Raw genomic sequence first — 12,776 nt, forward strand, 5'->3', positions numbered from 1 at the left:
ACGAAGCCACGACTACGTTACCCAGAGTTCCACCGCGACGACAGCCTACGTCATCGTCTTTGCCGCTGCCGCGTTCCTCTGGGTCCAAACTCGGTCCCAACAGTTTACCGTCGGTAAAGCACACTTGGAGCGTGGAGCAAGGTTCCTCTTGTATATATTTTCATTTGAAAACACGTCTAACTTTGTCACGTCGACATACGTTGTGTAGCTCGTAGAATTCACAAACTTGCGGACAGAAAAATACTGACAGCGAAACATTAACTGCGGGCGTCCACGATTTCCCGAACAGAGCCAAACGGGAGACGTTTAAGCAAAGGAAGTGGAGCCCAACGACCGGGAAATGCCCGATTTCCGAGTGTCCATTGAACGCAGCAAACGGGCTCCCGGATTTCAAAGTGGCTCGAACGGTTTTCTGTAAGTAGCAAAGCGACGTTTCACCGATAAGCGCAGCGATGATTCGACACGGACGTGGACTCTCTTTAGGGGGAGATCTTCTCCGTATTTACGCCTGGAGAGTTCACGTGTGTGCGGTTTAATGTCCCGTAGCGCGTATCGTTGTACAGGTAATGAAATAGGCTTAAAAACCGCGGTTGGCCGCGAGATTGATTCCTCCTCGACCTTATTATTTTACGCTTTCTGCAACTTTGGCCCAGAGTCCCACGACAACACAGCTCTGATACTTATCTCAGTCTGATAATAATATAAGCTCTTGAGCTCGAACTAATATAATAATAACAATACACAGTTTGCTTGATAATCATTAAACGATCACATATACTAATACAATCGAATAATAATATAAAATACAATCTCAGCGTAATATAATATAGTCTAATATATTCAAATTATAATACATAGTCTTGTCATATAATACTATCTCAGTAATATAAATCGTATATCTTGTATAATATCTAATAATATAATCTGACAGTAGTATATGGCTAATGAAAACATGTTCTATGAGAATATAATCCGTAAGTAATGTACATCTGATAATAATACAATAATATATAACACAGTAACAGCACACTTCTGCATGTTATCCAGGAATTGTCTAATTTCTTGTCCCTCTCTTATTCTCTGTTCTGAGTAACAGGGGATCTTCGTCTCTGTGGTAGACGTGATGTTTGCAACACACTATATATATATATATATATATATATATATACATACATACACACACACACACACACACACACACACCAAATATCCCTAACAAAAGTTAGGGATATTTGGCTTTCAGGTGACATTTATGGAAAGTGTGAAAAGTTCACGCTACAGTGATATTATATCATGAAAGTAGGGCATTTAAGTAGAAGCATGCAATGGAGATTTCCTCATCCCAAACAATTTATTGAAACAAAAGCCAACAACAGTGGTGGGTTTACCACAACAAAAAATGTCAATGTCTCAATAACTTGTCATGTGCCCTTGAGCATCAATTACAGCTTGACAACGACGTCTCATTCTGTTCACAAGTCGACTTATTGTCTGCTGAGGCCTGGCCCCCCACTCTTCTTGAAGGGCGGCCCTCAGGTCATTGAGGTTCTGGGGTACAGAGTTACGAGCCTCTACACGGCGACTCAGCTGATCCCATAGGTTTTCTATGGGATTCAGGTCTGGAGAAAGTGCAGGCCACTCCATTTGAGGTCCCCCAGGCTCCAGCAGCCGTTCTCTAATGATGCGACCTCCATGAGCTGGAGCATTGTCGTCCATGAAGATGAAATTAGGCCTGTGTTGTTCATGCAGGGGCACAATGACTGGATTAATGATGTTATTCAGGTAGTTTGGGCTTGTCACTGTACTGTTCACAAAGTGTAGGGCAGTTCTGTATTGACTAGACACACCTGCCCACACTGTAACACCACCACCACCAAAGGCTCGTCTGGTGACAACAGTGGCTGATGCATAGCGCTCTCCATGACGTCTCCAACATCGTTGGTGGCCATCATTTCTGCTCAACGTGAGTCGACTTTCATCAGAGAACAGCACTAAGGCCACTGGTCCCTTGTCCAGCGTAAATGCTCCCTGACCCATGTAAGATGATCATGCCTGTGCCTGGTGGTGTATAAATCCTTTGGTCAGGTACCCTTGCAGGTCTCTAGCACGCAGACCACGCTGATGTCAACGGTTTCGAATGGTCTGACGTGACACTTGGGTGACTCTCACCGCCCTTAAATGTGCCTGGAGTTGAGTGCCATTCATCATCTGGTTCCTCAGGGCACTGTTCACAATGAAGCGCTCATCAGTGTGGGATGTGGCCAAAGGACGTCCACTTCTATGCCTTTCTGTGACTCTTCCAGTCTCTCTGTATCTCTGTTGCAACCTGCTGAATACACTCTGTGACACTCTAAGCTCAGTGGCCACCTCCCTCTGGGGACATCCTATTTGTGCGTTCAAAGGTTTAGAGAAGGTCAAATTAAGTTCACCTGTAAAGGTTATTGTGCATTTTAGGTTCATCCTGAAATTTCACCCGAAAGCCGAATATTCCTAACTTTTTGTGAGTAGTGTATATATAAAATTTCCTTTATTTATTGATTTATTTTTTTTAACCTGTGCTGTCAGCATGCTGGACAGAGTTAGTCTGCAAGTGGAGTTCAAGTTCTCAACCTGCAACGCAACTCTTTATTAATTCTTAAATCATCAAGAACTGCTGCAATAACTCTGTCCTATGGATGACCTGTAGAATGACACAGTTTTTGGTTCTGGAGAACCACCACCAACCCCCCTCTTTGGAGAACTATTTATCATGTTTGGATCTATAAACAAGTGATCACTACTCCAAGAGGGGGAGAATCACCACGGTGAGACAAATAAACATAGAAACAAACAACATTTACAAAAAACATGAGTATTGGATGACAACATGTATTGAAAAACAGTGAATTAGGTCCAGGAAAACTGGTACTATAACTGGTCACGTGGCCTCTTCCTGTCATAATTATGGCAGTAAATGAGGGAGGAAAGACAATGCAACCAGGAGGGTGCTGGGGTGCACTCGAAGTGTGTGTGTGTGTGTGTGTGTGTGTGTGTGTGTGTGTGTGTGTGTGTGTGTGTGTGTGTGTGTGTGTGTGTGTGTGTGTGTGTGTGTGTGTGTGTGTGTGTGTGTGTGTGTGTGTGTGTGAGAGAGAGAGATGTCCACCGGCGAGTGTACATGACTTATCCCTATTGGTACTGGTGTAGAAGGTAGGTATTATGTCACGGCGCCTCCAAGCAGCGGAAGGGGCCCCGAAGCCCCCCCCCCCCCGAACTCTGCAGCCCTGTAGACATCCTACGGCCACAGAAGACCCCCGGGCTCCCAGAGGGCCGTGGTGCAACCCCCACGCCCAGCCCTGAGGAGCATGACCCAGTCCCATGGAGCACAAGGCGACCCCACACCCCAGGGGCGCACACATACAACCAACCCTGAGGTGCAGGCACAAGACGCAGCCCCCGGCACAGAACCCGGGCCACGGGCGCAAGGATCCCTGCCCCACGGCGACAGACCGACACCCCACTCGAGCCGCCCGCCACACGGGCGAGCCGGCAGAACCCCCATGCCCACCCAGGCCCCACACAAGGGGGAAGCCTGCCCCATCGCAGCCGACCAAACCCCAAGTGCCCATACACGTAGCAGCGTGTGCCCAGTGTAGGGCACCTCATTGATACCCCCCTGCCTCGATGATAAGCCGCGCCGCAGAAGCAAACGGCCAACAGCTACACTATAAATGCCACTGTAGCTTTTTTTATACAGATTCTACTCATGCAGATCGTCAATTAAAATTGACCAAAAATTGCATGTGTCATATATAAATCCTTTTTTGTGTGTGTGTTTTTGTGGGGGGGTTTATTTATGTAGTACAGTACAAAGTCTAGATATTAATTTTGAAATGTAGTGCAATTCCTCAAAACTGCTACTACTTAACTACAGATTTTTGAAGAATTACTTTAATACTGTAACAAAGGACTAGTACTTTGTCACGTCCATCCAGTGATCCATGATGCAATGTAATTGTAATTGTAATGTAAAGTGACTCCTTCCAATTCAGCTCCAGGATGGACTGGGATGACCGCATGAGCTCCCTACTGTCGGCAGCAGACGGCAGCATGGCCAAAATGCGGGTGAGTGTTGAGATATATAATTCATTATTAACTAAATATTTTTGTTGATGTGCTTCTATAAGAGCTTTAAATGTCTTGTCTAAGGCGTAAAGGGTTAAATGATTCGATATTTAATAAGATACACAAAGACAATTTAAAATGCTTTACGTAAGCCATAAACATAAGTTTCACCCAAGAGGTTTACTATCGGAAAAGATATCCAGTCGTCATGGAAACATCAGGGGAATTCCACACATAGCCATGCCTCCGCCCTGGGTACCGCATCATTCTGTGGTGTTTTTGTGACATCACAAAGACATCTGAGCCCAGTTTTAAGAAGGAGTCTACACATATATACACACACGTACGTGCACAGTATAGTCCTATTCTTCTTTTATTATCTGTAGTTTTCTGAACCTATCTCTCCGTTCTTCTGCTAATAACTCAAACCGTAGTATCAGTATCATCAGTCTGTGGTGGTTTTGCAGGATTCCACCAGTAGATGGTACTGTAGTGCCACGGAAGCCTGAATAAGGGAAAACGTAATCAATGTCACTGTTTAAGATCCTAGAAAGGTGTTCAGGGCTTCTAAACAGTAAACTGCAGTTTGGGAAAACCCCCTTGACGACTGCTTTCCGTTTTCACAGGAAAGGTTCACGTCATCCGCAAAGTTCTCCACAGGAAGAGAAGGTGAGTGAACCCGAAACCTTTGGTGTTTTATAAATCGCTGAAATTGGAAACAGGTGTTGGTTAACATGGGTGAAGATGAAGATAAATAATACTAAATCAGACATGTTATTCAGCATGTAGAAATATCTATATTCATCTTTATATTTACATCCAGTCAGTATTTGCAGTCCAAGCGTTTGTTGTACTTTATCCTGTTATTACTATGTCTCTTATTATATTAGAGACACGTTTTATTTTGAGTCCTTTTAATCCCCGAGTCTCCTCGGTCAGATCTGCTTCTAGTGCAGGAGATGATCCACAACTCGGACCTTCCTGTCCGCGACCGGCCCCCTTTGCCACGATGGCGGCCGTGCCCGCAGCCCCCCTCACCCCCCTCTTCCCCCTGTCCTGCTGTGCAACGCTCAGACATGGCCACTGTCCAGGCCCAGCTGGACATCCAGAACCAGGTGTGTGTGTGTGTGTGTGTGTGTGTGTGTGTGTGTGTGTGTGTGTGTGTGTGTGTGTGTGTGTGTGTGTGTGTGTGTGTGTGTGTGTGTGTGTAAAAAAAAATGTCATTGTAATCAACCTAAAACTGAATAAACATTTTGGAAAATTGGCTATTTGAAAAACTTGGAGAGGTAACAATTAAAACAAATCTAAAAATAAACTGACAAAGAATTTGGGGATATACAATAAACCTACAAGTTCACGACAAACAAAAATGAGGCAATTATCCAACAGATCTAAGAAAATTAACAATAAACCTAATTCACATTCAAATTGTGCAAGTTTGCGCATATATTTATTTATTTATTTATTTATTTATTTATTTATTTATTTATTTATTTATCAATACTGTATCAAATAAAACCTTTATGCCTTATTTTTCTTGCACATCAATAAAATGTCACATTTCCACCATTTCATTGTCTCTTCAAGGCGATTGACGTTCTCATCCAGAAAGTCCTCAACATGGAGAGCGAGCGGGAGTGCCAGCAGCAGCAAATCCAAACCCTACAAGGTAAACTCCTGATGTGTGTGTGTGTGTATATATATATATATATATATGTGTGTGTGTGTGTGTGTGTGTGTGTGTGTGTGTGTGTGTATGCGTGTGTATATACTGTATATATGTGTATGTATAAATGAGTTGTTTTTAATGTGGCATCTTACCAGGCGAGGTTCAGAGGCTGCGCGAGGACTCAAAAGTGAGGGATGACCCGAGGAGGGGACGAAGTCCAGGAGCGGAGGGAGCGACGGAGCTGTGGAGGAAAGGAATGGAACAGGAGCTCCTCAGTCTGCGGGGGCTCATCACCCTGTCGCTAGGCAACCAGGATGCAAGGTGCCGTCCCACTGACATAAGATAAACTTTTATTAGTCCCACAACGGGGAAATTTGCACAGTTACAGCAGCAAAAAGTGACAGCAGAAAACAGAGAGCATCAATAATGAGTCGTAGTAACTAAAGTAAGTAAGAATCAAGGTAAGCACTATAAACAATATAAAATATACTGAAAAATATATACCTAAGTAGAAACAACATAAATAGGAATCAGCGTAATGAAGCGTATTGCACATGTTCCGACAAATGCATCGGTTCCTCTTGACTGACACTTCACGAGCCGTAGAAAAGTCACATGACGCAGTTTTAACTTAGAGCTGCTTCAAAACTGTGACTTCTATCAGCTAGTTGTTTGCATTGTGAGTTTTGGTGTGTACTATGTGTGTGTGTGCGCGCTCCCAACACTCTGGGGGCTGTTGCGAGTTAGAAATGTGTGTCAAAAAAATGCCCACACTCGATTTTTCCACTAGGAAACGTCTTGGGCAAAATTCTGCCACAAAAAGTGGAATATTTTTAATTATGTACTATTTCCTAAACTGGCTGAAACCTTCCACAAAGTTACAGCACACCCGTTGGGATGGAGGCGGCCGTTCTGATGTATTTCATGTGTATGTGGCTCAAACACTGTGGGAGGAGTCGGGTAGAGAAATCTGCCAGCACTTAATAATAATTGTATCTATCAGCCACGAAGAGGAAATTGACTTTCCTGCACTGTTTTTCATTGTTATGAACGGCTTACAGTATAATGGTTTAAGTTTTTCAATTTTTGTTGGCGTAGTTTTTGTTTTATTTAGAAAGTACAATGGCAAAATATGGAAGGGCCAAGATTATTGCATTTGCTTAGTGCAAGCAAAAAGACAACTACAAGAAAAGTTGTTCAGCCTTTGTGATTCTCTCTTTATTTTTCACACAAGAAGAACATCAACTTTTCTCAAATGTGCAGCTTTTTTCTTCAATCACTTTTCTTTTTCTTTTCCACAGTTCCAGTTCAACGCTCCGTCAGAAGGAACTAGCACTGCTGTGGATGAACGTGGACCAGCTGAAGATCCGTCTGAGTGGGTCTCACACAGACGCACGCGCACACACACACACAAACCACGCTATCCGGCAATCTAGAATAAAGTCCGGCAAATGTAAAGACTGCAAAACATTCTGTCCAACAAAACTACTCGATCAGGCAGACTAAACTCAAGATGTTAAAATATTAATTTCATCAAGAGACAGAGATGTCTGTGACTTTGTGAACCACAATAGTATTTGTGGCACACAGGACTTGTATTTGGCCTTATTGTTTGATATTATTTATTGTGGTTTTATTTGGTCATTGTGAACAAATGTGTCCCCTTGTGTATGGTGTAGAAGTCTATTATATTTTATCTTTACACATTCTCGTTATTCAGATGTTTTTCAGACCAAAATTTGCCCTTTGTAAATACATATGGCCGGTATTTTTATCTTTTGTCCATCCAACTGTGATCCCTCTGGACACAATCCTAGCGCTATCCTAAATCCTAGTGAAAACTCAGGTCACACCTGCACCTTTTTACCTTTGTGTCCTCGTCGCTCTGTCCCCCTTTCCTCTTTCCTCATTTCCTCTCCCTCTGTGCAGAACGACAGGAGGAGGACATGTTCCTCCTGCAGTCAGAGGCAGGAGAGACGCTGAGACGATACGAACGCAGCTGCAGGGTAAACTCCAGCCATAGATAGATGGATAGATAGATATGTAAAAATATAAATTAATTGGCAATATGCAACAAACCAAAACAAAAAAAATTGAAAGACTTGGCAATATGATATATTTATTTGTACTGTTGTTCATTTTACATTTCTTTTTTAACCCCTTGTCCTCCTTGCGACAGGACCTTAGAATACAAAGTTTTGACCTGGCCAAGACGGTTTCCCAGCACACACAGCAAGATGTCCGCCAGATCAGGTGTGCGCGTGCGTGCGTGCGTGCTTGCGTGCGTGTGTGTTTGTGTGTAAGTCAAGACACTGTTTCAAACATTTAAGAACAGTCCATTTCAGTCACCAGGCATTTAGTTTCCAGTTCTGAGGAACTGAGGCCTTTTACCACAGGATAAACTTAGTTCTGAACTTGGTTCCTGGTCTTAAAATAGTAGTTGCCAGCAAGCGAGATGGTGCTTGTGGGTGGAACGGGAACTACTGGGGTGGGGTTTGTAGAACTGAACGATGGTTTATCAAACATAAGCTAAGCACACCAACCAGCATTTTTAAATAATGGTAGACAACTGAATTAACAATCATTGGTTGTAGAGCTTGCGTTTCCTTGCTGATTAGTTTTATAAAAGCGAAGGGAAAACCTGAACCCAAAACACAGCGATCAATGCAACCAGCTTGGCCAAAATCAGATATTGAATATTAAACAAGCTGAACGAACTCTTTTTGGGACTCGGGTTCGGCGTAGGTTGGTGCGCTTCCTCATTGGGTTCAAACGTTGACACGTGTCCTGACGCCAGCAGGGTCACTCTGTCGGACCTGAAGGACAAGCTGAGGAACCTGTTTCTCCGAGAAGATCAGTCCACTGCAGCGCTGTCTCCGTGCACGTCAGGTGAGACATGCACACACACACACACACACACACACACATATAAAATATGAAATACACTTTTCAGCCTCTCAAAAATCTGCACTTATTGAAGCGATTCTTTGATTGTAATCTTAATGACGAGTAAAACGAAAACTTAAAACAGGCTGGTAAGTTATATGCAAAGTAAGTTATATAAAATGCAAATTACCCCCAAAAAGATTGGTTTGACGACTATTGTTTGGATGAAAGTGCAACATAACTAAAGGAAAATGTGCATCCAGGGTTGGCACCGGCACCTGTCCCCAGTGGGAGCAATCCTGAGGTCAGAGGTCAAGAGGCAGAGCTATATTCCAACTCCATCTCCACTCTGAGCCTGGTGGAGATCAGCTCCGACTACCTGACGTGGCTGGAGGACAAGGAACGTGGTGAGGACCGATACATCCACAGCTGTAAACCACAGCTCCAAACTTACAACTCCGCCCCAAAAGTTTTCGGTCTTGCTGTGGGGAATTTACGTCGATCCCAAGAACCGCAAAATTCATGCCTCCGATGTCATTAGAGGGGAAACGCCGCACATAACATGGCAGAGAATCAGAGTCTGGTCTGTCCCTGTTTCATTTTCAAACAGAAACGACACATTTTGAAATCGGGAAGGAGGAAATCACAGTGTTTACATCATGTTTACATGCAGCCAACCTTGTGACCAAGCAGCGCCACATTTTGGTTCTAGTTTTTCTGTGAAAGGAACATTCGGAAACGCTGCGTTGGCCTCCGGGTCTCGCCAGATGAGTTCCTAACCTAACGATTTTTGTAGTTTATCTTTTATTAATCCCTCTGGGGGAAATGATTTCTTCGGCATCTAGGAGCAGTGGGCTGCCACGTAGCGGAGCCCGGGAACCAACTCCAGATTTGAACTGATGCCTTGCTCAGGGGCACCGGCAGGAGTGTCTAACCCTTTCTTTTGGGGTGGGGGAAACAGGAGCACCAGGAGGAAACCCAGGTCAACGACTCCACACAGAAAGGCTCCTGTAAGAGCCTTCTTGCTGTGAGGCAACAGTGAGCCACCATGCCCTCTAATAATGATAATAAGAAGAAGAAGAATAATTTTACATTTAATTTATATAGCAACTTTCATAGCTCAAAGTGCTTCACATTGCAAAGTGGATAAAAGGAAAACAAACAAATGGAAATAATTACATGCAAAGTGGATAAAAGGAATGTTTGCTTTTAAAAACATTACCGTGGTGGAAAGCCGTTAAAATGTTTTAAATTCTACATAAAAATAAATAGATAATGGAAACTACTGTCGCTCTTGTGTTGCAAGATCAAAATTTCAAGGCTGCGTTAATTCATCAGTTCCAGCCAGAATGGCTTTCACTCTGAAACGGATGACTATTAGTAATGAAGAAAGGTTCAACTCTTTTTTTTTTTTTTTTTTTTAGAGATTCGGTTCTTGACGACTAACTCCTTAAAAAAGAGATTTTCCGACTCTTGGTTGGTTTGGCTCAGTTGGTGTAACGCACGGTGAACGAGGAAGGAACAAGAGTCTGAAGAGTAATTACGTGTGTGCCTGCATTTACTGTAACAGCCTTGGGTCAGTCTTCCCGTTACAGATTGCGATCGTTGTTCTTTTTTAAACGTTTCTCGGGGGGGACCCGCGCACGCGCACACCCTTGCTCCCACACTCACCGCTGTCGTTTTGTTTGGAGCTCCAGCAAGGCTAACTGCTGCTTCTCTGTCCCTTTCCTCCTCCTCCTCCTCCTCCTTCTTCTGCGAGATCTGAGGAACGTCCCTCGTCTTCGTCTGAGCGACCTCACCAACCCCAGCAGCGATGCGGACAGGGAAGGGGAGGAAGAGGACGAGGAGCATGATGATGATGATGATGACGACGACGATGACAACAATGATTATGATCTGCTTGAGGATGATGAGAACCTGTGGTCTGACCTGGAGGGGTCTCCATGACTCAGCCCCCGCATCCGTCCATGCAACCATCCGTGACCTTTGACCTTTCCTCAAAGAGGTCCCTCTCCACACTAGTCTCTATCCACTCCTCCATAATTGTTAAATACTACGACTATTTATCACTCAATTTAAAAGGCTGTGACTTCAATCACTAGGCTTGACTCCCAAAGATAAAAAAAAAACAAGGTTTAGGTAAAACAGAAATAATTTTCTTTCCTTGAACAGTTCCAACGCTTTGAATCCTTCAGATGGTCCTAACAAAACGTTACCAGGTGGCAACTTTGACGCAGCACCGCTTGACCGCTCCCAGACGATTTGCCAGAAGCAGCTGATAGCACTCTTAACCGTCTCCATGTGTAGGAACAGAGTGCATCCTGGGAATAAGCTGAGTGGGAAGGCGAACAGCCATTTAAACCGGCTCCATCTGTATCCTATAACACTCCGTGTCAGCGGCTCGTATTTCGTTTTTTTTTCTGGTAACACTTTGTTCTTTATTTTAATGGACTCGTCTCATTTCCCCAATCAGGTCTAAATCATCTGCTCTGTTTGCTGCCTGTATGAGCGAGGAACCAGTGCCACACGTCCTGATTCACATTTTTCCCCCTATCTTGACATCTCTTCTAACCTTAATTTTGAAGAAAGGTGTTTGACTTTATACAGTTTAGAGGTCAGGTCAGCGTCCCTCCACTTAGATATTTATTATGACACATGCCTTGGGTGGCTAAACTTTTGCATTCTACACTATAGCTTAGGGCTGCGCAATATAAAACATCAATATTGTGATATGAGACGAGATATCATCTGGGAGTTTGGTGATGGTAATATGGTGATATAGTTAAAATGTTTGAACTTCATAGACTGTTTTAGCCGTTCTAATCAGCGCCTCTACCTGCTCGGTCATCCACATTACTAATGATTGTTTTTCAAATATTTCTTGTGTGACAATGTCTTATGAGAGAACTTATACTTAAAGCCAAATAATTGTCAAATTATTGATATCAAGGTATGGAAGTGATATATAATTTCTTTATACTTTAGTCAATATCGCCCAACCCTACCCCCTAACAGCCAATGAAAACATCAAAACCTACAATGCAGTGCATGACGATTGCGTTATTTAAAAATGAAAGCATGTCTTTGTGAGCTCTGTTATGATTGTGTAAGCTTATTGAAATGTTTGGCAGCGAAAGTTTCAATCTTGTTGGAAATAAAAAAACGTTCAAATGAATCTTTTATTAATAATCCTGCCTTCTCTGCTCTGTCCGTCCATCCTCACACAGCAAATAGAGGCCACGTCCTGCCAAGTCAGACATGAGTCACTCTGACAGGATGTTAAATATTTCATCATCCGGACGCCCCCCACGGAGGGCCCTTTCTCACCAGAGGAGGGGAGGGTGTGTGTGTTTTACTCGTGAGGACCGGTCTCCGAATTGACTTTTTGGTTTAAAAGTGCACGAGGATCATGGGTCCTCACTAACCAGGTGTATTTACTCAGACCTCGCTGTGATACCATTACAAGTGTGTTTTGTTTTACTATACTTAAAGACCAGTCTCAGAATTGACTCTTTTTTTGTTTAGAAGTGCACCACAAACATGGGTCATCGCCAACCAGGTGTACCTCACTCTGATATCTGTGTGTGTGTGCATGCGCGTGTTTGTTTTTCTATACTCGTGGGGACCGGTCTCTGAATGGAATATTTTTTGGTTTAGAAGTGCACCAGAAACGTGTGTCCTCACCAACCAGGTTTATTTACTCTGTCCTCACTTTGAGACCAGTGTTTGTCTGTGCGTACAAAGACTTTGTGAATCACAGTTTATCACAGCCAGTAAATCAGCAGCAGCACAGTGGACGTGGGATCCTCTCAGTGTTTGGAGTGACTTTCCTGCAAAAATGTATTCTGTTTCCGACCGACGGCCACTGGAGACCGTTTTGGGATGATTCAGCCCTTTCCTCTGTGGTTTTGCTGCGCCTGCCAGCTCCTTGTGCTGGATGCGGTGCAGCTTCCGAAGTACGACACTGAATCATGTAATGGTCTGAGCTGCGTTTTGGCTGAAAACAACGCCGTTCACTCTTTGATTCTTCATTTTGTTTCCGTGTGGGAGATAATTTTTCCATTCACTGCTGTCGACGAGCAAACTATCCACACACACACACACACACATACACTGCGGA

At 43.6% G+C, this 12,776-nt stretch overlaps 1 protein-coding gene across 1 annotated transcript; it reads left to right on the top strand.

Moving 5' to 3' along the window:
• Nucleotides 1-362: 362 nt before the first annotated feature.
• On the top strand, nucleotides 363-11,779 carry LOC307243897 (uncharacterized protein). Its single transcript, XM_080018867.1, has 12 exons — nucleotides 363-414; nucleotides 4,029-4,101; nucleotides 4,728-4,770; nucleotides 5,041-5,216; nucleotides 5,689-5,770; nucleotides 5,926-6,091; nucleotides 7,072-7,145; nucleotides 7,700-7,776; nucleotides 7,950-8,023; nucleotides 8,571-8,659; nucleotides 8,920-9,063; nucleotides 10,416-11,779. Exons 2-12 carry the CDS (start codon nucleotides 4,036-4,038, stop codon nucleotides 10,601-10,603), a joined length of 1,179 nt encoding a protein of 392 aa, XP_079874993.1. The 5' UTR covers nucleotides 363-414; nucleotides 4,029-4,035; the 3' UTR covers nucleotides 10,604-11,779.
• The last annotated feature ends 997 nt before the right edge of the window (nucleotides 11,780-12,776 follow it).

This window comes from Zeus faber (assembly GCF_960531495.2).
Source record: "Zeus faber genome assembly, chromosome: 1".
Classification (NCBI taxonomy): Eukaryota; Metazoa; Chordata; class Actinopteri; order Zeiformes; family Zeidae; genus Zeus; species Zeus faber.

Excerpts from the sequence above, each read along its gene's own strand:
- LOC307243897 (XM_080018867.1), top strand. The coding sequence starts at position 4,036 with ATGGACTGGGATGACCGCATGAGCTCCCTACTGTCGGCAGCAGACGGC. Across the intron at positions 4,771-5,040 it reads GTTCTCCACAGGAAGAGAAG|ATCTGCTTCTAGTGCAGGAG; the intron begins GTGAGTGAACCC and ends CTCCTCGGTCAG. Across the intron at positions 7,777-7,949 it reads GATACGAACGCAGCTGCAGG|GACCTTAGAATACAAAGTTT; the intron begins GTAAACTCCAGC and ends TCCTTGCGACAG.